This window comes from Callithrix jacchus, chromosome 4, assembly GCF_049354715.1.
Source record: "Callithrix jacchus isolate 240 chromosome 4, calJac240_pri, whole genome shotgun sequence".
Lineage (NCBI taxonomy): Eukaryota > Metazoa > Chordata > Mammalia > Primates > Cebidae > Callithrix > Callithrix jacchus.
The window spans coordinates 35334736-35359786 of record NC_133505.1 but is presented as its reverse complement, the minus strand read 5'-3'; the positions used below and the strand labels follow the sequence as shown (position 1 = coordinate 35359786).

The window sequence follows — 25051 nt, the reverse complement described above, 5'->3', positions numbered from 1 at the left end:
AGGCAGCTTGGTCTGATTGAAGCCTACAGGCTAATGGAACCCCCATTGGTTCTTTCAGCCTGAAAGAACCTTAAATTGTGTCATTCCCCATCACTAGTGTATATGAACTACTGATGGGGAATGTATGAACATTCTAGTCAGCTCATTCAACTAGAATGAGCTGACTCCACCAGGTAAGAACAGCTTCATCTGCATCTCCAGAGATGACTAGAACACAGGGATTAAAGAAAATGCTGGTTTCCACTGCGTTTATTACTAATATAAAAAAATGTTAAAAAGAAAAAAAAACCTCATTCTCAGTTCTCCAATAGCTCTCATCCCCTCCCTCTTGCCAGTACAGCTCCTGACTCACTTCCTCAGGGTCAGTTCAAAACGGAACCTGTTCACTGCTGTTTTCACAGAAAACAACCAGTACCAGGATGTAGGGGAAGAGGGGTTGGAAGAGGGCAACAGTACTGTCCAGTTTCCACCCAAACATAGGCAAGGTGGAGATTCACAGAATTCAAATGAAATGACTGGTGCATTCACAATGACAGTCTAACTAAAATGGGCTAGAAGGGATCTAGGTAGGATAAAGCCACTGGAGGCTTTACATGACATCTCAAGGGCCTGTGTCAGACCCAGAATAACCAACAGGAGAATGGGGAGGGCCAGGGAAGCAGTTTGATGGAAAGTTCACAATTCTCCCACGTTGGGAGGTGGGAAAGGCTAGAGGGCACCAAGAGCCTCACTCATTTTGGCAGAAAAACTTACTCTAGTGTTGGGAAGTCACAAAAATGCCATGGACACTGAAAAAGGCTACAAGGGGATGCACAGTTCCACAAAGCACGGTGATCACAGACCATAGTGGTGGGGCTCATGCTACTGACAGAAACTATGAAATCCAAAAGTAGGGAGAGTGGCCTTGTAGGAAGTAACTCTGCACCAGTCACCAAAACCTGACCCCAGGTTAGACAACCTGGCAGTTTCACAAGCAGCTGACAACATTGGGGGTAGGAGTTGTCACATAAAAATGACTTAAAACAAAACAAGCAGCTAGAAGAAGGGAATGGTAAGAAACCACTCCAGGGCTCTCAGGAATTGAGGGCAGTACTGGGGAGCAGGTGGAGAGATGCACAAGAAACAGCACCAAAGAAGTTTCCTGTTCAGCAGTCATTTGATGACGGGAAAGAAGATCCAGGAGGCAACTGAAGGGAGCAAAGATGGGTCCCGAAGGTGAGTCTCTACAGGCTGGATCAGAAGAAAGCGCATACACCTCGCACCAGTGACACAACACAACTGTGGACCCCAAATTGGGGAGGTGGCGGATGGGGTGGGTGCGTCACTGACTGAGGGTGTTGGAAGAGCCTCACAGTAGCCATCACAGGGCTACAGGGAAATGCATTGCCACTAGGTCACAGAGAGCTCCTTCCAGCCTGGATGGGAAGGCACAGTCTCACAGGGGAGGTCCATTGACGCCTGGGTGGTAGAAGGCACAGAGGTCCTCATATCGACAGTGGCCCTTTTTGGCAAAATGTCGGCAGACAGGGCGGTCAGATTTGTCTGTGAACAAGTGAAAATTGAACATTTAAAAATTTGAGCAAGAAAGAAAACAAATATAATGAAAAGCAGAGACAAAAGGAGGACAGATTTCCTACCCCTACCATTTCCAGGTATTTTGAAATGGTAGTCTTTCCTCTGGGAGAAATAACATTCAGGTCTATTTCTGCTTCAAAAGCAAACAAGGAAAGCCCAGAGATGATCATGAATGTTCTGTCACTCTGGGAGTAAGGGGCATAACAAAATGGACCTCACCTTCCATAACCTGGGGGTCATCCTTGGGCGGGCAGGTATTCTTGATAAGAGACCAGCTTTTGAGCCTTCGAGGGTTTCTCTGTTCTTTGTGAAAGCTTCCCCTGGTGGGACCCCCATGGCCTGGCCCCGGAAAAGGAGGTTCAGCATTGACTCCCCACCAACCACGACCATATGGGCTAGACCTGGGGCCAAGGCCTCCCCGAATTGGGCCTCTACCCCATGGAGGAGGTGGGAGGCTCAGCAGTGGTGGAATCAATGGTCCCCTTGATCCTGGAGGACCTCTGTGAAAAGCTGGAGAGAGGAAAAAAAAAAAAAAAGGTGACCAATGGGCAGCTTAATCCTAATAAGCCCTGATTTTTAAAAAAATTTTTTATTGAAGAACAGCATACATAAACACACACCAGTTTTAAGTGCACAACCCAATTATCACAAAGTAGACACACTTGACTTTCCGCCACCAAATGATAAGGCCTTATTAGCACCTCAGTAGATCCTCCCCTTGTGCCCCTTTTCCCACTATCCACCCTCCTCCCCAAAGGTAACCACTATCCTGACAGCATAGGTTAGTTTTTGCCTGTTTTTGAACTTCACAAAAAATGGAATCATACAGTCTGCATTCTTTTATGTCTGGCTCCTTTCGCTCAACATCATGTTTGTGTGATTCATCCAGGTTGCCTGTAGAAGTAGTTCATTCATTTCGCTGCAGTGTAGTATCCCATTGCATGCATACACAACAACTTATTTATCCATTCTACTGCAGATAGACTTGTGGGTGGTATCCAGTTTGGGGCTATAACGAGAAATTCCACTATAAACATTTTTATACATGTTGTTACACATATGTATGCATTTCTGTTGAGTATATATGCAGTAGAGGTATTGCTGGGTCATAGAGTGTACGTTATGCTCAAGTTTCATGCATAATGCCAAACTTTCTTTTTGGAGATGGAGTCTCACTGTGTTGCCCAGGCTGGAGTACAGTGGCATGATCTTGGCTCACTGCAACCCCTGCCTCCCGGGTTCAAGCAATTCTCCTGCCTCGGCCTCCTGAGTAGCTGGAACTACAGGTGCACACTGCCACACCCAGCTAACTTTTTGTATTTTAGTAGAGACGGGGTTTCGCCATGCTGCTCAGGCTTGGTCTCAAACTGCTGAGCTCAGGCAGTCCACCCACCTCGGCCTCACAAAGTGCTAGGATTACAGGCATGAGCCCAAACTTTTTTCCGTAGTGGTTGTACCAATTTGCACTCTCACCAGCAGTTGTCCTTTAGCCTTGACAGCACTTGGTATTGTTTTTTAATTTTTACCATTCTGGTGAGTGTGAAAAGTGGTGTTTTAATTTTTTAAATGAGAGATTGGGTCTTGCCACATTGCCCAGGCTGGTCTTGAACTCCTGGGCTCAAATGATCCTCCCACCTTGGTCTCCCAAAGTGCTAGGATTATAGGTATGAGTCATCATGTCTCATCTTGTTTGCTTTTTATTGTGCTAAAAAACACATAAAATTTACCATCTTACCTGTCTTTAAGTGTATATATAGTTCAGTAGTTACATATATTCATATTGTTGTGAAACAGATCTCCAAAAGTTTTTTATCTTGCAAAACTGAATGAAACTGTTCCCATTAAACAAAACTCCCCTTCTTCCATCTTCCTTCCCCCAGCCTCTAGTAACCACCATTCTGTTTCTTTGAATTTGACTTTATTTTTATAATTTTTTTTGAGACAAAGTCTTGCTCTGCTGCCCAGGCTGGAGTGCAGAGGTGTTATCTCGGCTCACTGCAACCTCCACTTCCCAGGTTTAAGCAATTCTTGTGCCTCAGCCACCTGAGTAGCTGGGATTACAGGCGTGTACCACCATGCTGGGCTAATTTTTGTATTTAGTAGAGATGGGGTTTCCCCATGTTGGCCAGGTTGCTCTCAAACTCCTGACCTTCAGTGATCCGCCTGCCTCGCTCTCTCAAAGTGCTGGGATTACAGGCATGAACCACCATGCCTGGCCCCTGAATTTGACTTCAGACTCCTCACATAAGTGGAATCATACACTATGTCTTTACTTAACATAAAGTCCTCAAAGTTCATCCATGTTGTAGTATATGACAGCATTTTCTTCCATCATAAGGCTGAATAATATTCCATTGTATGTACACACCACATTTTTTTTTCATCATTGGATATGTGGGTTGCTGCTATGAACATGAGTCTGCAAATCTCAAGACCCTGTTTTCCATTTTTTTTTGGATATATATCCAGAAGCAGGAGTTCTGAGTAGTTCTATTTTTAATTGTTTTAGAGGAACATCTTCATATTGTTTTCTATAGTAGGTTTACCATTTTATAATCTCAGCAGCAGTACACAGAGTTCTAATTTCTTTCTTTCTTTTTTTTTTTTTTTGAGACAGCGTTTCACTCTTGTTGCCCGGGCTGGAGTGCAATGGCATGATCTCCACCTCCTGCAACCTCTACCTCCTGGGTTCAAGTGATTCTCCTACCTCAGCCCCACAAGTAGCTGGGATTACAGGGATAAATAAAAATATAAAATAAATAAAACAACAACAACAACAACAAAAAAAAACCTTTGTCTCCTGGGTTCAAGGCTAATTTTTGTATTTCCAGCAGAGACAGGGTTTCACTGTGTTAGCCAGGCTGGTCTCAAACTCCTGACCTCAGGTGATCCACCTTTCTTAGCCTCCCAAAGTGTTGGGATTACAGGTGTGAGCCACCACACCTGGCCAAGAGTTCTAATTTCAAAGTGGTATATTTTTGTCTTGCATTTATTAATGATGTTGATGCTTATTCATTTAGATCATTAGTTTATATCTGCATTTTAATAAGGTAACTGTTCTGGTCTTTTGTCAGTTTTTCAAATAGCTTGTCTGGAAAGGTTATTTATGTATTATAGATACAGGCTCTTTATTGGTTATATATATATATATGTATTTTTTTTTTTAAAAAGACGGGGTTTCACCATGTTGGTCAGGCTGGTCTTGAACTCCCGACCATCTTGGCCTCCAAAGTGCTTGGATTACAGGTGTGAGCCACCACGCCCCGCCTATTGGTTATATTTGTTGCCATTATCTTCTACTGTATGGTTTCCTGTTAATTTCTTGATGGTGTCATTTAGCAAGTTTATATTTTCTAACAGTTCAATTTACCAATCTTTCCTTTATGGTTAGTATGTATATGGGCATTTCTGGTCTGTTTAAGAACTCTTAGAGCATGAAAATACATTTACTTTCTTTTTTTTTTTTTAAAAGGTGGGGTTTCACCACGTTGGCCAGGCTGGTCTTGAACTCCTGACCTCAGGTGATCCACCACCTCGGCCTCCCAAAGTGCTAGGATTACAGGCATGAGCTATTGCACCCAGCCCATTTATTGTCTAGAATAATTATTCTCTTACCTTTTATTTATTAATTTTTTTAGAGATGGAGTTTTGCTCTTGTTGCCCAGGCTGGAGTGCAAGTGGTGCAATCTTGGCTCACTGCAACCTCTGCCTCCCGGGTTCAAGTGATTCTCCTGCCTCAGCCTCCTGAGTAGCTGGGAATATGTGCCACCATGCCCTGCTAATTTTGTATTTTTAGTAGAGACAGGGTTTCTCCATGTTGGTCGGGCTGGTCTCAAACTCCCAACCTCAGGTGATCTGCCCGCCTCGGCCCGCCAAAGTGCTGGGAATACAGGTGTGAGCCACCGCACCTGGCCTCTCTTACCTTTTATACTTAAATCTACAGTCCATTTGAAATAGATCTTTATATATGATTATGAGTGCAAGGTGAAATTCCATTTTTTTACATGAATATCCAAGTGATCCAGTATCATTTATTGAAAAGACCAACTTTTCAGTTCCATCTTCATCATAAAGGAAGTGTCCACACATGTATGGGTCTGTTATTGGAGTCTTCAGGACCTAAGTCCTGTTGACTTATGTCTATAATTGTGTCCAAACTGCATCGTTGTAACTATTATAGCTTTATAGTCTTTTTCTCTTGTTTTTAGAGACAGGGTCTCACTATGTAGCCCAGGCTGGCCTCAAACGATCCTCCCACTTCAGTCTCCTGAGTAGCTAGGACTATAGGCATGTGACACCATGCCCAGCTTACAAATCTTGATATTCATAGCAAGCCTTCCCACTTCAAGATCATCTTGACAGTCTCTCACCTTGATATTTTGCATTTCCCTATAAAAATGTGTATTTCTACAAAAACACTGTAGATATTCTGGCTTGGAATGCATGAAATCTATACATCAGTTTGGGAAGAAGTGACATTTTAACAACATCGAGTTTTTCAATCAGCAAATATACAACTTTTCTCCATTCATTTAGGTATGGAATCCCTGATCTTTTGATTTTTAAGTCCTTTCTGGGTTTTATCCCCTCCCTTGCTCTCTTCTCCACGACCTAATACAAGGATCAGGGCCCCTTCCTCCTCACCTGACTTAGGGTCACCAGGTTTTCCATTGGCCATGGGGGGAGGGCCCAGAAGGCTGGGTGGTCCTAAGAGCAGACATGAAAATACGGTCATCAGAATGGATTAAGGGACTGATGATTCTGTTCTTAGGTGTTTTTCTTCTATTACTCATTTCTTAATTCAACCAGTAAAGTCAGGTATATTTTCAGCAGTCTTAGGAGTTCTCACCCCATCTACCTGCGCTTTTTTCTGCAAAGCTGTTTCGGGTTTGCAAAGAGTAGATATTCAATCAAAGGGGATAATGCAGGAAAAGACAAAACTTTTTCTTTTCCTCACCGTACCGTCGCTATCCAAAACAATCCAAGTGTCTCCAGACATAAACCAATCCCTCAACTGCTGGCCAGTCAATTCTCTTCTCCTTCCCCTTGGCCAGAGGACTAGTTCAGAGAAAGCTGCACCTGCACCTCTTCAGTCAGTCTGGATACAAACTGTCATCCCAGTCATCACAATCTGCAACATCTCTACTGTCCCTTTCCCCTATTGTTCTGCGACTGCGCAAAAGAGCTCTTTATTCTCGCCACCCCCGCCTTCTCCAGAAAGGTTTGGGGCCAGTTTGAGGTTGATGGTTCCAGTAAGAGAACTCCTCGTTCAAGGCTCCATTTGGGACAGCCCCTTCCATTCCTCCCCAGCGCGTGCGCCCTTCCTCCTTCCGTTACAGCCCCCTCCTTTGCACCTTACCAGCCCCTAGCCCCTCGCCCGGACGGGCTGACAGGCATGTGCACGTCCCTCCCCGACCCCTCACCGATGGGACTCCCATCCTCCTCATCTCCAGTATCTTCCCGCTCGGGCAGTGGGGGCTGCTGCTGTGATGGTGGCTGGTGCTGATTCTGCTTCTTTCGTTTCGGCATCGTGGCTGCCGCAATGGCTGCAGCGGGATTTGGAGGGCAGTGAGGAAGGGGCACACGGGGATTCTGTTTCCGCTTCCGGCGGGGCGGTGGGCAGCGAGGATGAGGCTCCCGCCATTCCATTTCCGGAACGTTGCGGGGAACATCTGCAGCGGCCGCATTCTGGAGTAAACTGCCTCTGTCCGTCTCTGCTAGGCATGGTGGCAACCTCACACCTTCCCTTTGCTGCGTTTCTATAACTGCTTTGAAAAAAATTCCTCTCTTCTTCCCTCGTTGGAAACCACCACAACCAGCTCCTCGGAGTGTGCCACAGAGTCAAGAGGCTCTCTGGCCAGAAGGCCTGAGAAGAGGACTGTCGCACCGTAAGATCGCCACATCCGGTCCCCGGTTACTATGGTAACAGCTGCAGGCACAACTTCGTGCCCTCTGACCTCCCTCCAAAGTCCTTGTGCCGTTTGGGTTTCCCTTCTCGTCCCCTTTTGCACTCATCTGTAAACCTGCTACTTATCATCGTTCTCACAAGGAATTTGGGTCCCAGCAGGTCGGCACCCAGGACTCTTCAGACCGCCGCCCTCCCCTAAAGACCTCTGATCGTGCCCCCGGTGTAGCTCAGCAACCTGGCTTCTTACCCGGGACGCACAGTCTCGGTTTTCCAGTAAGGTCTAGCCCGAGGGTTGGTTTTGTAGTCTCAGCGAGTCCACGCCTCCTCTCCCCTAGGTAGTAGGCCCCGCCCTCCACTCCACCGCCCCCTCCAGGTGAGTGGTAGCTTCTCCCGGGAGCGCAAAGTAGTGATGACACGCATCCCCCCTTCTCCGAACGCAAGTTGGTAGCGTCCGTGACGGAGTTAGCCCGGTCCTCCCACGCGCGCCTCCTTCGCCGCCGCCGGGGCGCCCTCTCGGTGCCACTGGCTCTCACGTGCCAGTAGCCCACCCCGCATCATCCTCTCGCCTAGCTCCTGGAGGGAAGTGACTGTATATCTCCCTCGGTCGTCTTCCATCGCGGCCGCCGCGGCAATTCGGTCGGGCCCGCCCGCTGACGTCACCTGCTAGCCCCGCCTCCTCTAGGGTCCCGGGCCCCTGCGGCGGGGGCTGCCCCGGGGGCAGTTAGTTGAGGCGGCGGGAGCTCGGTGGAGGGCGGGCCAGGTGACTGGTCCGGGCCATGCCGAGGAAGAAGCCCTTCAGCGTGAAGCAGAAGAAGAAGCAGTTGCAGGACAAGCGGGAGCGGAAGAGAGGTCAGTGCGGGAGCGGGAGGAGGGGGCGGGGCTCAGGCTCCCGCACATCTGGAAGGAGGGGTGTGCTAGCTGCACTTCTCGGGGGCGTGGGAGGGGATCGTGGGAGAGCGCTGACCCTCGAGGCCTTTCGCGGAGGGGATTCCCCACCCCCCCTACATCTGGAAGGGGTGGGGAAAGATGGAGAATTGGGGGAGGGGAATCCCTTCAGCTCGTACAGGGCACGGTCCGCACTGCTCCCTGGAGGAGTGACTCCCCCGCGCACATCCGGGAGGGTCCCGAACAGGGTGGCTGGGAGGACGGAGCCTCCAAAGAAGTTGAGTGGGATGAAGGAGAGTCAGGCCGACGCGGGAGAGGGTCTTACGGCGCTTGAGAGCTGGCCAGCCCTGGCGTCACCCGCCCCTCTCCGCAGGGCTTCAAGATGGGCTACGCTCCAGTTCCAACAGCCGCAGCGGGAGCCGGGAGCGGCGGGAGGAACAGACCGATACCTCGGACGGGGAGTCTGTGACCCATCATATCCGCAGGCTTAACCAGCAGCCTTCTCAGGGGCTGGGTCCGCGAGGCTACGACCCAAATCGGTGAGGGTGGGAGGGGGCACTGGTTACGACTTTCCCGCCTACCCGGAAGTCAGAGCTTTGGGGGAAAGCAGGATGCTACTGGTGAAGACGGTGGGCCTAGGATGCCACAGTTCTCCGCTGGCCTCTCGGCTCCCCAGAGCAGGTCACAATCTTCCTTTCCAGAGAGGCTGGAGAGAATTTGTCTTTTAAAAGGAGGAGGCTGAATATTGCGTGAAAGAGGAACTTGGGGGAAGGCTGACTTGAGACAGGAGGCTTCAACAACTCTGGAGAGAATGCTTTGCGAAGTTGATTGTCCAAGAGGGGAGAAAATGGGAGTTTGTGGCCACAGGATTGCGCTGGATATCTCGGTCCCTGTTCCCTTAGATACCGACTGCATTTTGAAAGAGACAGCAGGGAGGAGGTAGAGAGGAGAAAGAGAGCAGCCCGTGAGCAAGTTTTACAGCCGGTCAGTGCTGAAGTGTTGGAGCTGGACATCCGAGAGGTCTATCAGCCTGGCTCAGGTGAGTGAGAGCAAGACAGGCATGGGCTGGGAAGGAGTTTGGAAAGGTAAGAGCCGACTGTGAGGAAGGAGGGGTCTGGGATGTACTCTTGAATACTGAAAATTTCCTCACACTTGGACTTCTTCCTGATTTCCCAGTTCTGGACTTTCCTCGACGTCCTCCTTGGAGCTATGAGATGTCCAAGGAGCAACTAATGAGCCAAGAGGAACGGAGCTTCCAAGAGTATCTTGGGAAGATTCATGGGGCTTACTCCTCTGAGAAACTCAGCTACTTTGAGCACAATCTGGAGGTGACTCAGAGTAGGGACAAGAGTGGGGCATAGTGACCCATGGTCAAATTGGTTTGGGGTCAGGCGGAGAGAGACTCTGTGTTGAGGTTCTCTTCTGGATCTTGTCTTCTTAGACATGGAGGCAGCTGTGGCGGGTGTTAGAGATGTCTGACATTGTCCTGCTTATCACTGATATCCGACATCCAGTGAGTACTAGCAATAAGGGTGGGCAAGGGGGAGGAGGGAGAAAAGGTTTTGGGGAGCACAGGTCAGAGGCAAGAGTTGGGAGACAGGTATCCATCTTCCTGTCTTTCTAACCTTTACCTAGTGCTGATGTCTTAGGAACTCAGTTTTTTATTCTGTCTTATGGCCTGTCACTCCTCCTTTGGCCAGTTCACTCTCTCTTCAAAACACCATGTCCTGTCTTTTAGCCCACCACAGTTAGACCAATAGAAAATCCAAGTGTGGAGCTCAAGGGATTCTATGAATGCAGTTGGGCACTTTCTCCTGCCCAGCCCAAAGATGCCCTTTCTTCCTTATCTCATTTCTCTAGCACAGCCATATCAGTTGCTACTGAACCTACCTGGAATGCTAGAGTAGTAGTTAAGGCTGTAGACTGCTGCTGGACTGCCCAGTGTGAATCCTGGCTCTGCCACTTCACTCTTGTCCTCAAGTGGGAGAAAGAGAGGTCTGTGAGGACGTTTAGATTGGAGCTCCTTCTTAATGATATATACACACATACTCACAAACACATATATGTGTTCATGTGCATATCAGTATACACAGGCATGTTTGCACACATTTTCACAGTCACATTCTTAATACACAGACATGCACACATGGGCACGTACTTGCATGCATGCATAAATGCATATGTACACACTTACATGGTTGTATGCACACAAAAACAGACTAATTTCTACCCTAACCCCATCCCTATTTCCGATCCCAGCCTTTACCTCAGTGTGCTAAGGGATGCTGTTTCCTTGTCTTGTTTTGGGTTATTTCCATCTCTAATCATGACCTATAGGAAGCCCCCTGAAACTCAGAAGTATTACTAACCCTGTTTTGTCTTCCTTGTTCAGTTTGGGTAGTTTATAGTTTTCAGCCCAGAACCTGCTACTGCCAGGGTCTTGTCTCTGAGCTATGCCTGCTGAGTGGGCAGCTGGAGGCAGAGAACTCTGGGTTGACCTCTTACTGCTCCATTCTCTTACCAACCCTGTCCTAGGTTGTGAATTTCCCGCCAGCACTTTATGAGTACGTGACTGGAGAACTTGGGCTGTCTCTCGTGCTGGTTTTGAACAAGGTGGATCTGGCCCCGCCAGCTCTTGTGGTTGCCTGGAAGCACTACTTCCACCAACACTATCCCCAGCTCCATGTCGTCCTTTTCACCTCTTTCCCTCGGGACCCCCGCACTCCACAGGACCCTAGTAGTGGTGAGTAGGCAATGAGGAGGGCAGCTAGGGAGAGGCGAGTTGGCAGGGGACAAAGGGGAGAACAGAGAGGCTTGTTGACAAGGGGGCACCTGGTCTTAGGCCTAAGGGTGTTGGGAGAGATGAGAGACCTAAGCCTATGTGCCAGTCCTTTTGTACGCTCTGATCTCAGTCTTGAAGAAGAGTCGGAGGCGGGGGAGAGGATGGACTCGGGCCCTGGGGCCAGAGCAGTTGCTGAGAGCCTGTGAAGCCATCACTGTCGGAAAAGGTATGTGGCCCTTAGAGGAGGGCTGTTGGGGACCATGGGGGAGACCCAAGATGCAGAATCATTTGGCTCACCTTTCCACCTCTCTGGTGGATGTGTGTGAGAAGCCAGGGAAAGGGAAAGAATAAGGAGCAGATTGACTTGGTGGGATGAGAGGCAGCAGGTAGTTGGGAGCCTCAGTGGCTTACTGCCTTCAGCCTTCCCAGTACTTTTCAGAAACTCAGACACAGAAATGTGCATGATTTCAGGGAGGGTGGGGTCAAGTGACTGCTGGGAGAGTTTTCTGGCCTACTTTTGTTCAGGTTGGCACCGTACAACTCCAGAGGGTGCCATCTTACATCATCTGTGCAGGGCACAGTATGTGCCATCATACACAGCAACCCCGGGGAGAACCTCCTCATCTTCTCCTTCTTTGAGCAGTGGACTTGAGCAGCTGGCGGGAGAAGATTGCTCGGGATGTGGCTGGGGCCACCTGGGGTAATGGCTCCGGGGAGGAGGAGGACGAAGAGGATGGGCCAGCAGTCCTGGTGGAGCAGCAGACTGATTCAGCGATGGAGCCAACTGGCCCAACCCGGGAGCGCTACAAGGATGGGGTGGTGACCATCGGTTGTGTGGGTAAGGAAGTGGCAGCTCATGCTTGGTGGCCTCCAAGGAGGAACAGAGTTTTCATATTTGGAAAAGAGGGTGGGTGATCTGGTCTTATTAGGCCCCAGGGTGTCTGAGGGGTGATCTCTGCCAGTGGTCACGGGCAAGGCAGAAGAGGCATCTGCTGTGGTGGAAAGATCATGACAGCCTGAGTTAAATTCCGCCTCTTCTCAGCTGTGAAGTCTTGAGCAAGTGATTTTGCTACTCTGAGTCTTGGTTACTTTGATTTTTAAAATGAAGACATTGATACCTGATTAAAAGAATGGATCAGGGCCATGGATGAGGGCTCATGCCTGTAGTCCCAGTGCTTTGGGAGGCTGAGGTGGGAGGATAGCTTGAGACCAGGAGCTCAAGACTAGACTGGGCAACATAGTGAAATCCCATCTTTACAAAAGATAAAAAATAAAAACTAGCCAAGTAGGGTGATGTGTACCTATAGTCCCAACTACTTCGGAGGCTGCGGCAGGAGGATCACTTGAGCCCCGGAGTTCAAGACTGCTGTGAACTATGATTGTGCCACTGTACTCCAGCCTGGCTGACAGAGTGAGACCCTGTCTTTTAAACAACAAAAAAGAATGGATGTGAAGAATGACAGGGATAGTATTGAGAGAGCCTAAGAACGCCTGACAAATAGTGGTAACAATAGTAACAATTAGTATTGTTAAAACTTAGTATTTATATAGTGCTTACTATGTACCAGGCACTGTTTTAAGTGGTTTATATATATTAACTGTTTGAATTGTAGTAATTAGTCTTTAGCACAGTGATTATCAACTCATAGTAGAAGCTCAGCAAGTATTAGTTTCCTTCTAGGTTTTAACCCTTTGAAGTTTGTTGTCAAGGAGAATCTCTCCTTAATTAAGAGCTTTATCTCATCTCACAGTAGAGGAAAAAGGAATGTATGATTAGGACCCAGAGCCTGTTTTCATTTTGGATAGGAGAGTTAAGAAGAGACCTTGGCCAGGTTGTGGTATCTGAGGTGATACTGGAACCAAAAAGGGCCCAACCCAGAAGAAACAGGGGAATGTGGAGTATGTAGTTGGGCTCCTTGGAAGTGCCCTGATGTATCTCTCAGTGTCCTTCTTGTCTTTTGAAAAACCTGCCTTACTGCTGAGTGATTGCTCCTCGTTCCAGTCATTTCCCCCAGGCTGTCCCTTCCCTGACTTCTGATCATAGGCTCCCCCTCACAAGGAGTCTCTGTTCCCTCTCTTGGCAGCCTCTGCTCTAGCTGGTCTCTATTCCACATGGTGTGAGAAGGAGTGTGTTTGCTGTGGCACAGGTACCCCTGCGTTTGTATTTCCCTCCAGCTCTCATTCATTTAGCCGTTCAACAAATATGTACTGAGCACTTACCAGGTGCCAGATATTCTAGGAATGGGACATACTGCTATGAAAATGGCAAAAAATTCTGTACATTTATGGAGCTTATTGTTTTGTGAATAAATAGATTTTGTGATCTGAAATCATGTAGGGGCAGTGAAGAAAGTAAAGCAATGAAAGAGAATAAAGAGTGGCCGAGGGGAGAGGTGATTAGGGAAAACTTCCCTGAGGAGAGAACTGGATAATGAGATGAAGTGAGCCATTCAGAGCTATGGGGAAAGGATTTTGAGGTGGGAATGAGCTTGGAGATTCTGGGACCAGCAAGAGTGCCCAGGGAATTGGAGTATGAGAGGCAGGATAGAGTATTGCGGATGAGGTCATCAAGATCGCCAGGGCCCACATCATGTAGAGTCCTGAGGCTGTGATAGGCATTTTGGATTTTATTCCAAGTCTCATGAGAAGCCAAGGGTAGGTTTTGAAAAGGGGAATGACAGGATCTGATTTTCTTTCTTAGCAGTTTACCTGCTAAGTAGAGAATAAATGATGGGGAGTGGCAAGAAAGGGAGCAGAGAGAGCAGTCCGAGGCTATTTCAGTAGTCTAGAGGAGAAATAAGAGTTGCTAAGAGTAGGGTGCTAGAGCTGGAGGTGGTGAGACAGGACCAGAAGCGTGATGTATTTTGAAGGTAGAGAAAATGAGATCACTGATGGCTTGCAGTTGGCACATGAAAGTGAGGATAAAGAAGGACTTCCAGGTTTTTGTCTTGAGCAACTGCAAATACTGAGATGGGAAGACTAGGGGAGAAGCAGATTTGAAGGCTTTGGGGAGGCAAAGGGAATCAGAAATTAAATTTTAGATTCTTTTTAAATATCCCTAGTGGAGATGTCAAATAGGCAGTGGGCAAATAGTCAGAAGATTAGGGGAGATAGCTGGGCATGGTGGCGCGTGCCTGTAATTCCAGCTACTCGGGAGGCTGAGGCAGGAGAATTGCCTGAATCCAGGAGGTGGAGGTTGCGGTGAGCGGAGATCGCACCATAGTACAACGGCCTGGGTAACAAGAGCGAAACTCCGTCTCAAAAAAAATAAATAAAATAAAAAAATGAATTGCTAAAATTAAAAAAAAGAAGATTAGGGGAGAGAAGAGGACTGGAAATTTGAATTTGGGAAAAATTTAAATTTGGGGAGCCATTGATGGATATAAGTGGTATTTAAAGCTGTGGGATTAGGCTGAGTGCAGTGGCTTATGCCTATAATCCCAGCCCTTTGGGAAGCCAAGGCAGGTGGATCACTTGAGGCCAGGAGTTCCAGACCAGCCTGGCCAACATGGTGAAACCGTCTCTTCCGAAACAAAAAACTAGCTGGGTGTGGTGGTGCATGTCTGTAGTCCTAGCTACTTGGGAGGCTGGGGCACGAGAATTGCTTGAACCTGGGAGGTGGAGGTTACAGTGAGCTGAGATCGTGCCTCTGCACTCCAGCCTGGGCGACAGAGTGAGACTTTGTCTAAAAAAAAGCCGTGGGATTGGATGAGATATAGGAGAGAAAGGAAACAGGCAGAGAAGAGGAGGTCAAGGACCGAGCTTCAGGACAAGCCACATTTAGCTGGGCAAAGGAGAGTGAGAAGGAGGAAAACCAAGGGAGTGTCCCAGAAGTCAAATGAAGAAGGTGTTTGAAGAGGAAAGGAGGGATCAGCTGTGTCAGCTGTTGCCTACAGGCCAAGTGAGAGAACAGAGACCTGCTCAGCGGGCTTGGTAATATGAAGATCAGTGGTTTCAGTGGGGTGGAGAAAGCCAAATTGGAGTAGGCCCATGAGAGCAGGTGCAACAACCTCATATAACGTTGTGTGAAAGGAACCTGACACAATTGCATACATACTGCACAGTTTCAGTTGTATAAAGTTTGAAAGCTGCAAAATTAAGCTGCATTGTTCAGAGATACACAGGTCATAAACTAAAGAGAAACATAAGAAGTAGATTCCCTTAAAAGTATAAAGTTCACATATGTGTGGAGGGAGAGGATTATAATCAAGAAGGATGAATGGAGGTTGGGTGTGGTGGCTCACGCGTGTAATCCCAGTACTTTGGGAGGCTGAGGCAGGTGGATTGCTTGAGGTCAGGAGTTTGAGATCAGCCTGACCAACATGGCAAAACCCCACCTCTACAAAAAAAAATACAAAAAATTAGCTGGGCTTGGAGTTGCATGCCTGTGGTCCCAGCTACTCAGGAGTCTGAGGCACGAGAATCACTTGAACCTGGGAGGCTGCAGCTGGAGTGAGCCGACATTGCACCACTGCACTCCAGCCTGGGTGAGGGAGTAAGATTCTGTCTCAAAAAAACAAAACAAGGTCAAATGGAACGTGTTGCCACACATTGGGTGGTATGGGGTTCATCAGGCTGCACAGGTATGTTCTGTGCATTTTTGTATGTGTTAACAGTTTACAGTTACAAAGAAGATAGTATGAAGAAGTGGTGAAAAAAAGTAGATGCGTCTTTTAAGGGGTTTTCTTACAAAGTATCAGAGAAATGGGTCTGGTGATTGTTGTCAAAGGAGAACTGTTTTCTCCCTCCTTCCCTCCCTTCTTCCTAGATACTTCCATGTGTTGTAAAGGGGTGCAGTCAGCACAGTGGTACATCTTTTCTGAGCCACAGTCAGCTGCCCAGGAGCAGGTGCTGAATGGACAGAGTTGGATTTTACAGGGTTGGGATTTTGCGAGGTGGGTAAGATAGAGGGGAGAGGTGGGACTAGGGAGTTCCAGGTCTGTGAATGGGCCTGGCTATGGAGCTGGATCACGAAATCTGAGTCAGTTAAGAAAATTGAGGACATGAGTTGGGTATTGCATAGTGTTTCTCTGATAAGGTCAGGGGTCAAAGACTTACTGGAATGGAGGAACCAGAATAAGTTTGCTGGAAAGATGGGTTGTCAGGGCAGAGAGAGGTGCTTGAAATTGAGGCTTTGGAGCTGTGAAGTGACAAGATGCAGGTATTACCATGGGAGTGGACAGCTGAGGTGGAGTAAAGGAGATGCTCTCTGGAAGTGAGATGAAGGCACTGAAGTCAGCCAGAAGGAAGATGGTGGTGGTTGTGAACAGAGTGGCATTGAACCCCAAGGCTTTCAGTCTCCTTGGACAAGTCATAATAGGTTTTTTTTTTTTTTTGAGGCTTCCACCCTTGTTGCCCAGGCTGGAGTATAATGGTATGATTTTGGCTCATCGCAACCTCCACTTCCTGGATTCAAGCTATACTCCTGCCTCAGCCTCTTGAGTAGCTGGGATTACAGGCACCTGCCACCACGCCCAGCTAATTTTTGTATTTTTAGTAGAGATGAGGTTTCACTATGTTGGCCAGACTGGTTTCAAACTCCTGACCTTGTGATCTGCCTGCCTCAGCCTCCCAAAGTTCTGGGATTACAGGCATGAGCCACCACACTCGGCCTGATAATAATAATAATTATTATTTTTGAGGTAGCGTTTTGCTCTTATTGCCCAGGCTGGAGTGCAATGGCATGATCTCAGCTCACTACAACCTCTGCCTCCTGGGTTCAAGCGATTCTCCTCAGCCTCTCAAGTAGCTGCGATTACAGACGCCTGCCACCACGCCCAGCTAATTTTTGTATTTTTAGTAGAGATGGGGGTTTCACCATGTTGGCCAGGCTGGTCTTGAACTCCTGACCTCAGGTAATCTGCCCACCTCAGCCTCCCAAAGTGCTGAGATTACAGGTGTAAGCCACTGTGCCCAGCCAAGTCATAATTATTATTATGAGATGTGGCTCACTGGTACTGGGTACTTACTGTACTGCAGGCACTGACCCACACAAGATTTTTTGGTTATCTCATTTAATCCTGACCACCCTGAAGTAGGAGGTATACACACTGTAAATGAAGAAACAGAGACTCAGAAAGTTAATTCCCTTGATATCACAAAGCTAGTAAGTGGAGGGGCCAAGATTTAACCTTGGCAGCTCAGAGCGTGATTTGTATTCTGCAATACCATTTCCTTAATTTCTGAGCCTTAGTTCCCCTTTTACCTATAGGTATAGCACCAAGTCCTCCCATCATAGAGTAAAGATCTGTTAAACATTAATTTTCCTTGCGTTCTTCAGGTTTCCCTAATGTGGGAAAGTCCTCGCTGATCAATGGGCTGGTGGGGCGGAAAGTTGTGAGTGTCTCCAGAACCCCAGGCCATACCCGATACTTTCAGACCTACTTTCTTACCCCATCCGTGAAGCTTTGTGACTGCCCGGGCCTCATCTTCCCATCTCTTCTGCCTAGGCAGTTGCAGGTATGATGGGGAGGGTGGGTAAGGGAAGGAGAGAAGGTGCGACATTGAGGAAGGTACTGAGTGCTCATTCCCCTCAGGTTCTGGCAGGGATCTACCCCATTGCCCAGATCCAGGAACCCTATACCGCTGTGGGCTACCTGGCCTCCCGAATCCCTGTGCAGGCCCTGCTCCACCTGCGCCACCCAGAGACTGAGGACCCCTCAATGGAACACCCCTGGTGTGCCTGGGACATCTGTGAAGGTGAGTTCCATGTGCCTGGCTTCGCCCCACCTGGTTTCAGCTGCTCTTCCTTACCTGCCAGCCTTCTGGCCTTGCCTTTTACCCTACCCTGTCTCCTTTCCTCTCCTCAGAGATTCTGCCATTGATGAAGCTGCTGTCCACTCACCCCTAGATTTTTGTTGCAAAGCCAGTAAGATCTCTGGCCTGGAATGTTTTGGGGAAAACTTGGAAGGACTGTGTTATGGGAGTGGGAGTATGATAACTGGTACCTGGTTAATGCCTTCCCTTTCCATTATTCTTTCCTCTCTCCAGCCTGGGCAGAGAAACGTGGTTACAAGACAGCCAAGGCAGCTCGGAATGATGTGTACAGAGCAGCCAATAGTCTCTTGCGGCTGGCAGTGGATGGCCGCCTCAGCCTGTGTTTTCATCCCCCAGGCTACAGTGAACAGAAAGGTCAGAGCCCAGATATTCTTCCCCAGTCCCCTGCTATGGTATAGGTAAAAGGGTGTGGGCTTTGTGGCCAGAGAGAGAGAGAGGGTCAAACCTGGATTCTGTCCCTGTTGGCCAACTCTGTTACTTAATGTCTGAGACGATTTCCTGATCTGCAAACTGAGGGTAATAATTGACCCTTAGCATGGTGATTGTAAAGACTGAAATTGATGTGCACAAAGCTTCTGTTCAGCAATCTGCACATAGGAAGTTGAATGGATGAATGAATGAATGAATGAATGCAAGCAGGTATAAAGATTCTTGTTATTCCTACTCTTTGCCTCTTCCCCATCTTTCTCTGGCTTTAGTTCTTTGCTCAAAACTCTCCTCCATTCTTTTCTTGTTTTGGTTCCCCAGGCACCTGGGAGTCCCATCCAGAGACCACGGAGCTGGTGGTTTTGCAGGGCAGGGTGGGGCCAGCAGGTGACGAGGAGGAGGAGGAAGAGGAAGAGCTGAGCAGCTCCTGTGAGGAGGAGGGAGAGGAGGACCGGGATGCGGATGAGGAGGGAGAAGGGGATGAGGACACCCCAACCTCGGCTCCAGGGTCCAGCCTGGCTGGCCGAAACCCTTATGCCCTGCTGGGTGAGGATGAGTGCTGAGTTCCTCGCCCAGTGCCATCTTCCCACCCAATATCTTTGCTTTGGACTGACCTGGGGGTAACTCCCCTCTGCTGCCCCAATTGTGAATAAAGATTGTTTGCTTTGTAGCCCCTTCCCCAGATGAACTGAGGTGAGAGCGGCTGTTCCAGGCTAACAGCTATGGGAGGCTTCTCTCCTCTTCTCCCTTCTTTTTTCATGCATTCTCTTTACAAGGGAAAGTTCGTTTAGGAGTTTATTTAGTAGGTTCTCAGTCTCTGAAACCTGCTTCCTCTACCCACTCTCCCACTCTGCACCTTAGGAATCCCATTATCTACATGGGGAGGGGAGGTCTAACTCCAGTTCCCTTTTGGAGTTTGTTCCATTCTCTGATTTGAAGAGCAGCCCCGTGTGCTCCCTGCTGCCAGACCTGGTCATTCCAGGAGCTTCTGTGAGAAGGAACATTAAGAGAGGAGGTGTCCCAAGCTGATGTCTCTAAGTGAGGTTTTTTACAGGAATTGTTCAAATTCAGCAAATATTTATTGAGGGTCTATTGTGTGTCTTGACTTGTGCAAAGCACCAAGCATATAAGGATGTACCACCAGAGCCTGACCTAAATTTGCAGCCTGGCCATGATCAAAACCCCATCTTCAGGCACCCAAGGTTTTGGATTAAGAAGGGTGAATGATGTTCTCCAAATCCTGGGGGGTTTATGCAGTATAATTCTAGGACTTTGTGTTAATATAAATTTTTAGTTAAGGCAAAACACTTGTGAATATGTTGATTAGATGTGTACGAGTAGAGTTTTAATTACTGGAGAACACTAGCGTGCACATTTGTGATTTGATCAGAACAGCCCTTTAAGTACAGGGTTAAGTTTCATTATTCAAGAGCCTGGCAACTATGAGTGTATGAGGTACATAGAGGCAGGTACAGAACCAGCCTTCTGAATTCCATTTCCTCTGATTTGGGGGTAGAAGAACAAAGATGACCCAGTGCAGGGTCTGAGCTAGAAGCTAGCAGGTGGACAGAATCATTTTAGGATTTCATCTCAGCATTGTAGCAGAGATCAGTTCTCTCATGAATCAGGGCACCTTAGGCCTTGCTGTACATTCCTTTGCTAAGCCAGCAGGTGGACTCCTAGATTTAATTCTTTGAGAGATGGGAGAATGAGCTGGCTTTGTTTTTGGCTTTGTTTTACTGACTGCCAGTGTTGTCTGGGTTGGATGATAGCAAGAAGTGTAGTTTGATAGCTTGACCACTAGATGGAGGAGTGAGAAGTACCAGACTCCTTTGCTCTAAAGCATCCCTTTCAGGATCAGAGTCACTGGGCAGTTTCTCTAACGTGGGCAGAGAGGTCCTCTTAACCAAGGAGCAAAGGAAAGTATGTTTAAAGAAGCTTCGAAAAAGAAAAAAAGAGGCTGAGGTGTTTGCCCATATATTCCTTTAGGTTTATCTCCGTTGGTTCCAGTGAGGACATAACCGCTGGAATTCACTCTAGTGCAAAGTTGAAATACTACCAGCATGTGAATGTTTGAAGGTTTCCCAAAATGTGCTAGAAAAGAGAAGAGGTCCCAGCTGAGAGGAAAATCCACCTGTCTTCCATCTGGGGCTCTTTAGCCTCACTGATGGAAAAGGAAAAGGGGCCCAAGCTAAGCTTACTTTGAGGGTTCGTGATGTTCACAGATGCTCAGGGGACTTCTCTGCTGCAGGAGGTGGGGGGAGAACATTGGATTCATTTCCTTAGAATGTGGAGAGAAAGGAGAAAAATCAGAATTCTGTTTGCACCTCTGTTTCTTGCACTGCTTCTCTGTTTGTTTATATCTTTTTCCACCTGAAGAGTTTCATCAGGGGCATTTGAGAGGGTCTAGGGGTGGGGATGAATAGTTAACTGGGAGCTGAGCTGGACAGGCAGCTGAGGAGCGGGGATTTTTATGCCGAAGACTTGGCAGGAGGCAACTACAACATCCCCACTGGGATAGACTGTAAAACCTCTTCCCAGGCCTCTTACCAGTGACTTGCTGGTCATAGAAATAGGAAAATAACAGGGACCTGCAGATCAGGATGAATAGGACCCCAACACCAGTGCCTGAGGCTGAGGTTAGAACTAACTGCAAAGACACAGGAAACCAAGGGCCCAGTCTCCCTTCCACGCTGAAATACCCTTGTCCTCACACCCTCTTGTCTGGGTCATGTCTCTATTATGTGAACGCTTGATCTTGGAGGTCTGGGGCTCTGGCAGCTTCCATAGCTGATTAGTCTCTTGATGGAGAAAAACCAGAGCTGCTCTCATCCATGCTGGAATTTCTGTAGAAGTCAACTTCCAAGCTTCCCTTTTTCCAGACAGGATTCTAGTCCTGGTTCTGGAACAAGGTAACTGTGGTCCAGGATGGTTCAATTATCTGGGTCTTTGTTCATTTCTTATAATCATTGATGCAGTCAACAAAAATTGGTTGAAAACAATATATTCCATGGCCGGGCATGTTGGCTTACGCCTGTAATCCCAGCACTTTGGGAGGCCCAGGTGGGCGGATCGACTGAGGTCAGGAGTTCGAGACCAGCCTGGCCAGCATGGTGAAAACCCGTTTCTACTAAAAAAAATGCAAATATTAGCAGGGTTTGGTGGCACATTCCTGTAATCCCAGTTACTTGGGAAGCTGAGGCAGGAGAATTGCTTCTACCCGGGAGGCAGAGGTTGCAGTGAGCAGAGATCGTGCCATTGCACTCCAGCCTGGGCAACGGAGCAGGACTCCTTCTCAAACAAACAAAAAAACTATATATGCCAGACATATCTCCCTGAGTTCTGAGACAATAACCGAAATTTAATAAAGCAAGATCTTACCCTCAAGGAATAGAGGGTAGGGATAGAATAATACAATAGTTCTATAGCAGTGTGTAAACTATAAAAGCATTATTTTATGTATATCTATTCAGCTGTCAAAACTAAATAAGGTGGTTAGTACCATAATTATCCAAAGGATTCATTCACTCATAGAACATTTGTTGAGAAATTACTGCCATTACTTCCAAGTGGTAAGTGAGATAGAAATGGTTCTTTGTGGAGCTCACAGTTTATTGGAGAATAGAAACAATTATAAAAATAAGTGTGATAAGTTCTGGGAGAAGGTTGGTACAGGATCCTGTGGGGTAGTGGCATATAGGAGGGATCTTGGGGTACTGATCAGGGAGAAGTGGGGAACAGGGCTAGAAGCTGCATTAGTAAATCAAGTTATGTCAGACTGCCAAAAAAATAGTAATAATCAGTAGTCTATGGTAAAGAATTGCTACAGGAACAGCCAGTAGGCGCAGTTAAGCTGGTCTTGGTGAATCAGGCAAATCCTCCTAGAGGACGAGATGTCCATGCTGAGGCCTAAAGACTGGGCAGGAGTTTTCCAGACAGAGGGGAATAGCATTCCAGGCAGAGGAGACAGTAAAGGTTAAGGAATATGACAACTTTGGAAGATTGTAACTTGTTCAGGGGCAGAGGGTGCAAAGGAGAAATGAGGAAAGGTGAAGCTGGAGAGGTGGGCTTGGTCCAGCTCTTGCTGGGCCTTGTCAGCTGTGTTAAAGATTAGACTTTATCCAGAGGGACATTGAAGTTTAAGCCTAAGACTGAAAAGGTGAGAATTGTGCCTTAGAAAGATCACTATAGTTGCAGTGTGGAGACTGGTTTGGAAAGGGGAGAAATCAGAGGCTTTTGCAGCCATCGCTGAGAGAGAGAATGGACACCAGAATTAGGGTAATGGAAGATGGAAAGAAGAGAAATCGTTTTATGGGTTTCTTAGGAGATAGAATTGGGATTCTATCTTGGGATTGTTTTGCTGTGTAGGGGAGAGGGAGAAGTCAAGAGTATACATCCTCTTTCTCACTTGGCAACTGGGTGGGTCATGGTCTGTTTCCTGAGACAGTTGTTTACAGCCATACCACCATGAGTGCCCTGGATCTCATCTGAGACAGTTTATGCAAATGGAGCTTGGGGAAAGAGAGGTCGTGGCTGGAGACAGATTTGCGCATCATCAACATATAGGTGTGGGGAGCAGAGAAGGCTGAGGAAGAAAGCAGGAAACATAAAGGAGAGCAGGGAAAGGAGCCAGTGAGACAGGAAAAAACCTAGTAACATGGTGTGATGAAGCTAGGGGAGGAAGGAAGGAAGGGCGGTGTGGCATGCTGCTGATGTAAGGTGGTGGCGTGGAGAATGAAGACTATCCATCAGCAGCGAGAGAGGCCTCCACGGTGTTGGTGGGAGCAGTTTCTTTGGAGAGGTGGAATCAGAGGCCCCAGATGTCAGAGGGTTAAGGAATAATTTGGAGGAAAAGAGTAAAGGCAGTGGAGTAGAGGAGAGAATTTTCAAGTTGTTTGGCAGTGATTGTAATGAAATAAAAAATGGAAGGAGCAGAGTATAGGCAATTGAGGAATTTTTTTAGTTTGGAGCCGGTTAACATGATGCTAGGAAGAAAGATTAAGTGGAGGAGAAGGGTGAGAATGCAGGAAGATGGGGCTTAGGGACGGAACAAGCCTTGGGGATCTGTGGGCGTGGTACTGAGAATCCCGGTGAGGGGAGTGCCCTCAGGCAGGCGCCGGTGGCGTCTGTCATAGGAGGGAACAGCGCTGACATTCAGCTGGCTCGCACTGGTACGGCTCAACAGTTGTTAAAACACGTCTGTTCCAGTGTCAGTAGTATACGAGTAACTGCAATAAGCAGTAAAAATTATGAATTTTAATACAAACTCAGTTCAAGCGAATTAAGAGATCGCAACAGCCATTGGTAAATGGACTTCTCGCCGCATTTGAGAAGCTTTGCAACGCCATCTGCCGGTGTCGTCGTATCACTGCAGGCCGAGAGGCTGCTTTGCGCCTTCATCATGAAGCATTCTTTGAAATTGCCTGTTTAAATTACCTTGGAATCATGGAGTTGCTACTGCTTCTGAATAGTTTAGCTTCTACTTTGATTTTATTGTTAGTGCACTGTCGTTCTTGTAGCAAGTTTCAGTGTTTTAATATTTACAAATTCTATAATTTTTACTATTAAAGCCAAACTTGAATGAAGAGTCAACAGTTTGGATATGTTTCTTTACGTGCCTTTGAAATACCACAAATGAGAATCTTTCGATTCCTCAGGAGAACAAAGAAATATTGGCTGGGCCCGGTGGCTCATGCCTGTAATCCCAGCACTTTGGGAGGCCGAGGCGGGTGGATCACAAGATCAAGAGATGGAGACCATCCTGGCTAACACGGTGAAACCCCATCTCTACTAAAAATTCAAAATATTAGCCGGGCGTGGTAGCACGTGCCTGTTGTCCCAGCTACTTGGGAGGCTGAGGCAGGAGAATCGCTTGAACCCACGAGTTGGAGGTTGCAGTGAGCTGAGATCATGCCACTGCACTGCAGCCTGGAGGACAGAGCGAGACTGTCGAAGAAGAAGGAGAAGGAAGAAGGAAGAAGGAGAAATACTAATGAGCTGCAGTGCAGCCTGGAATGTTAGATTCTGTTACTGTGTGAATATCAGAATTTCCAACTTTTTATTTTGAAAAATTTCTAGGCGGGTGCGGTGGCTCACGCCTATAATCCCAGCACTTTGGGAGGCCGAGGCGGGTGGATCACGAGGTCAAGAGATCGAGACTATCCTGGTCAACAAGGTGAAACCCCGTCTCTACTAAAAATACAAAAATTAGCTGGGCCTGGTGGTGAGCGCCTGTAGTCCCAGCTACTCGGGAGGCTGAGGCAGGAGAATTGCTTGAACCCAAGAAGCGGAGGTTGCGGGGAGCCGAGATCGTGCCATTGCACTCCAGTCTGGGTAACAACAGCGAAACTCCGTCTCAAAAGAAAAAAAAAATTCTAACATAGAAAAAGAACGATAAACACCCAAATACTCAAATATTCAACAAATTCTACATTTTGCGATATTCGCTTTACTAGTTTTCACCAGCTTCTGTATTCATCGATTTTTCTATCTACTTATCCATTTTTTTGTTGTTACCTTTTATTTTTAAAAATTTTAATCTTTGGGGAGAAAGCAAACAAAACACACTGCCCTGTGTGTACCTATGCAACTGTATTGCATGCTCTGCACCTGTACCCCAAAACCTAAAATGCAATAAAAAAAAAAAAGAAAAAAAATTTTAATCTTTAATCGTAAATTGGCAGATTATAGTTGTATAT

General features: G+C 47.4%; 2 protein-coding genes across 4 annotated transcripts; one reads left to right on the top strand and one right to left on the bottom strand.

The window, feature by feature from the left end:
- Nucleotides 1-234: 234 nt before the first annotated feature.
- PRR3 (proline rich 3) lies at nucleotides 235-7145 on the bottom strand. 2 transcript variants are annotated; one of them, XM_002746304.6, is made up of 4 exons: nucleotides 6999-7145; nucleotides 6220-6282; nucleotides 1795-2085; nucleotides 235-1542 (listed from the first exon to the last, which is right to left on the bottom strand). In XM_002746304.6, the coding sequence occupies exons 1-4, from the start codon at nucleotides 7102-7104 to the stop codon at nucleotides 1436-1438; spliced, it is 567 nt and encodes a 188-aa protein (XP_002746350.3). In that variant the 5' UTR covers nucleotides 7105-7145; the 3' UTR covers nucleotides 235-1435. The 2 variants fall into 2 exon arrangements, with proteins under 2 accessions (XP_002746350.3, XP_008992356.3); XM_008994108.5 differs by lacking the exon at nucleotides 6220-6282.
- Nucleotides 7146-7972: 827 nt separating this feature from the next.
- Nucleotides 7973-23938, top strand: GNL1 (G protein nucleolar 1 (putative)). 2 transcript variants are annotated; one of them, XR_013533897.1, is made up of 13 exons: nucleotides 7973-8332; nucleotides 8742-8907; nucleotides 9271-9407; nucleotides 9545-9696; nucleotides 9810-9881; nucleotides 10904-11111; nucleotides 11281-11376; nucleotides 11794-11988; nucleotides 17431-17609; nucleotides 17687-17849; nucleotides 17960-18018; nucleotides 18141-18281; nucleotides 18675-23938. XR_013533897.1 is itself a non-coding variant. In XM_002746302.7 (12 exons), exons 1-12 carry the CDS (start codon nucleotides 8260-8262, stop codon nucleotides 18914-18916), a joined length of 1824 nt encoding a protein of 607 aa, XP_002746348.1. In that variant the 5' UTR covers nucleotides 7973-8259; the 3' UTR covers nucleotides 18917-23938. The 2 variants fall into 2 exon arrangements, 1 of the variants encoding a protein (XP_002746348.1); XM_002746302.7 differs by lacking the exon at nucleotides 17960-18018.
- The last annotated feature ends 1113 nt before the right edge of the window (nucleotides 23939-25051 follow it).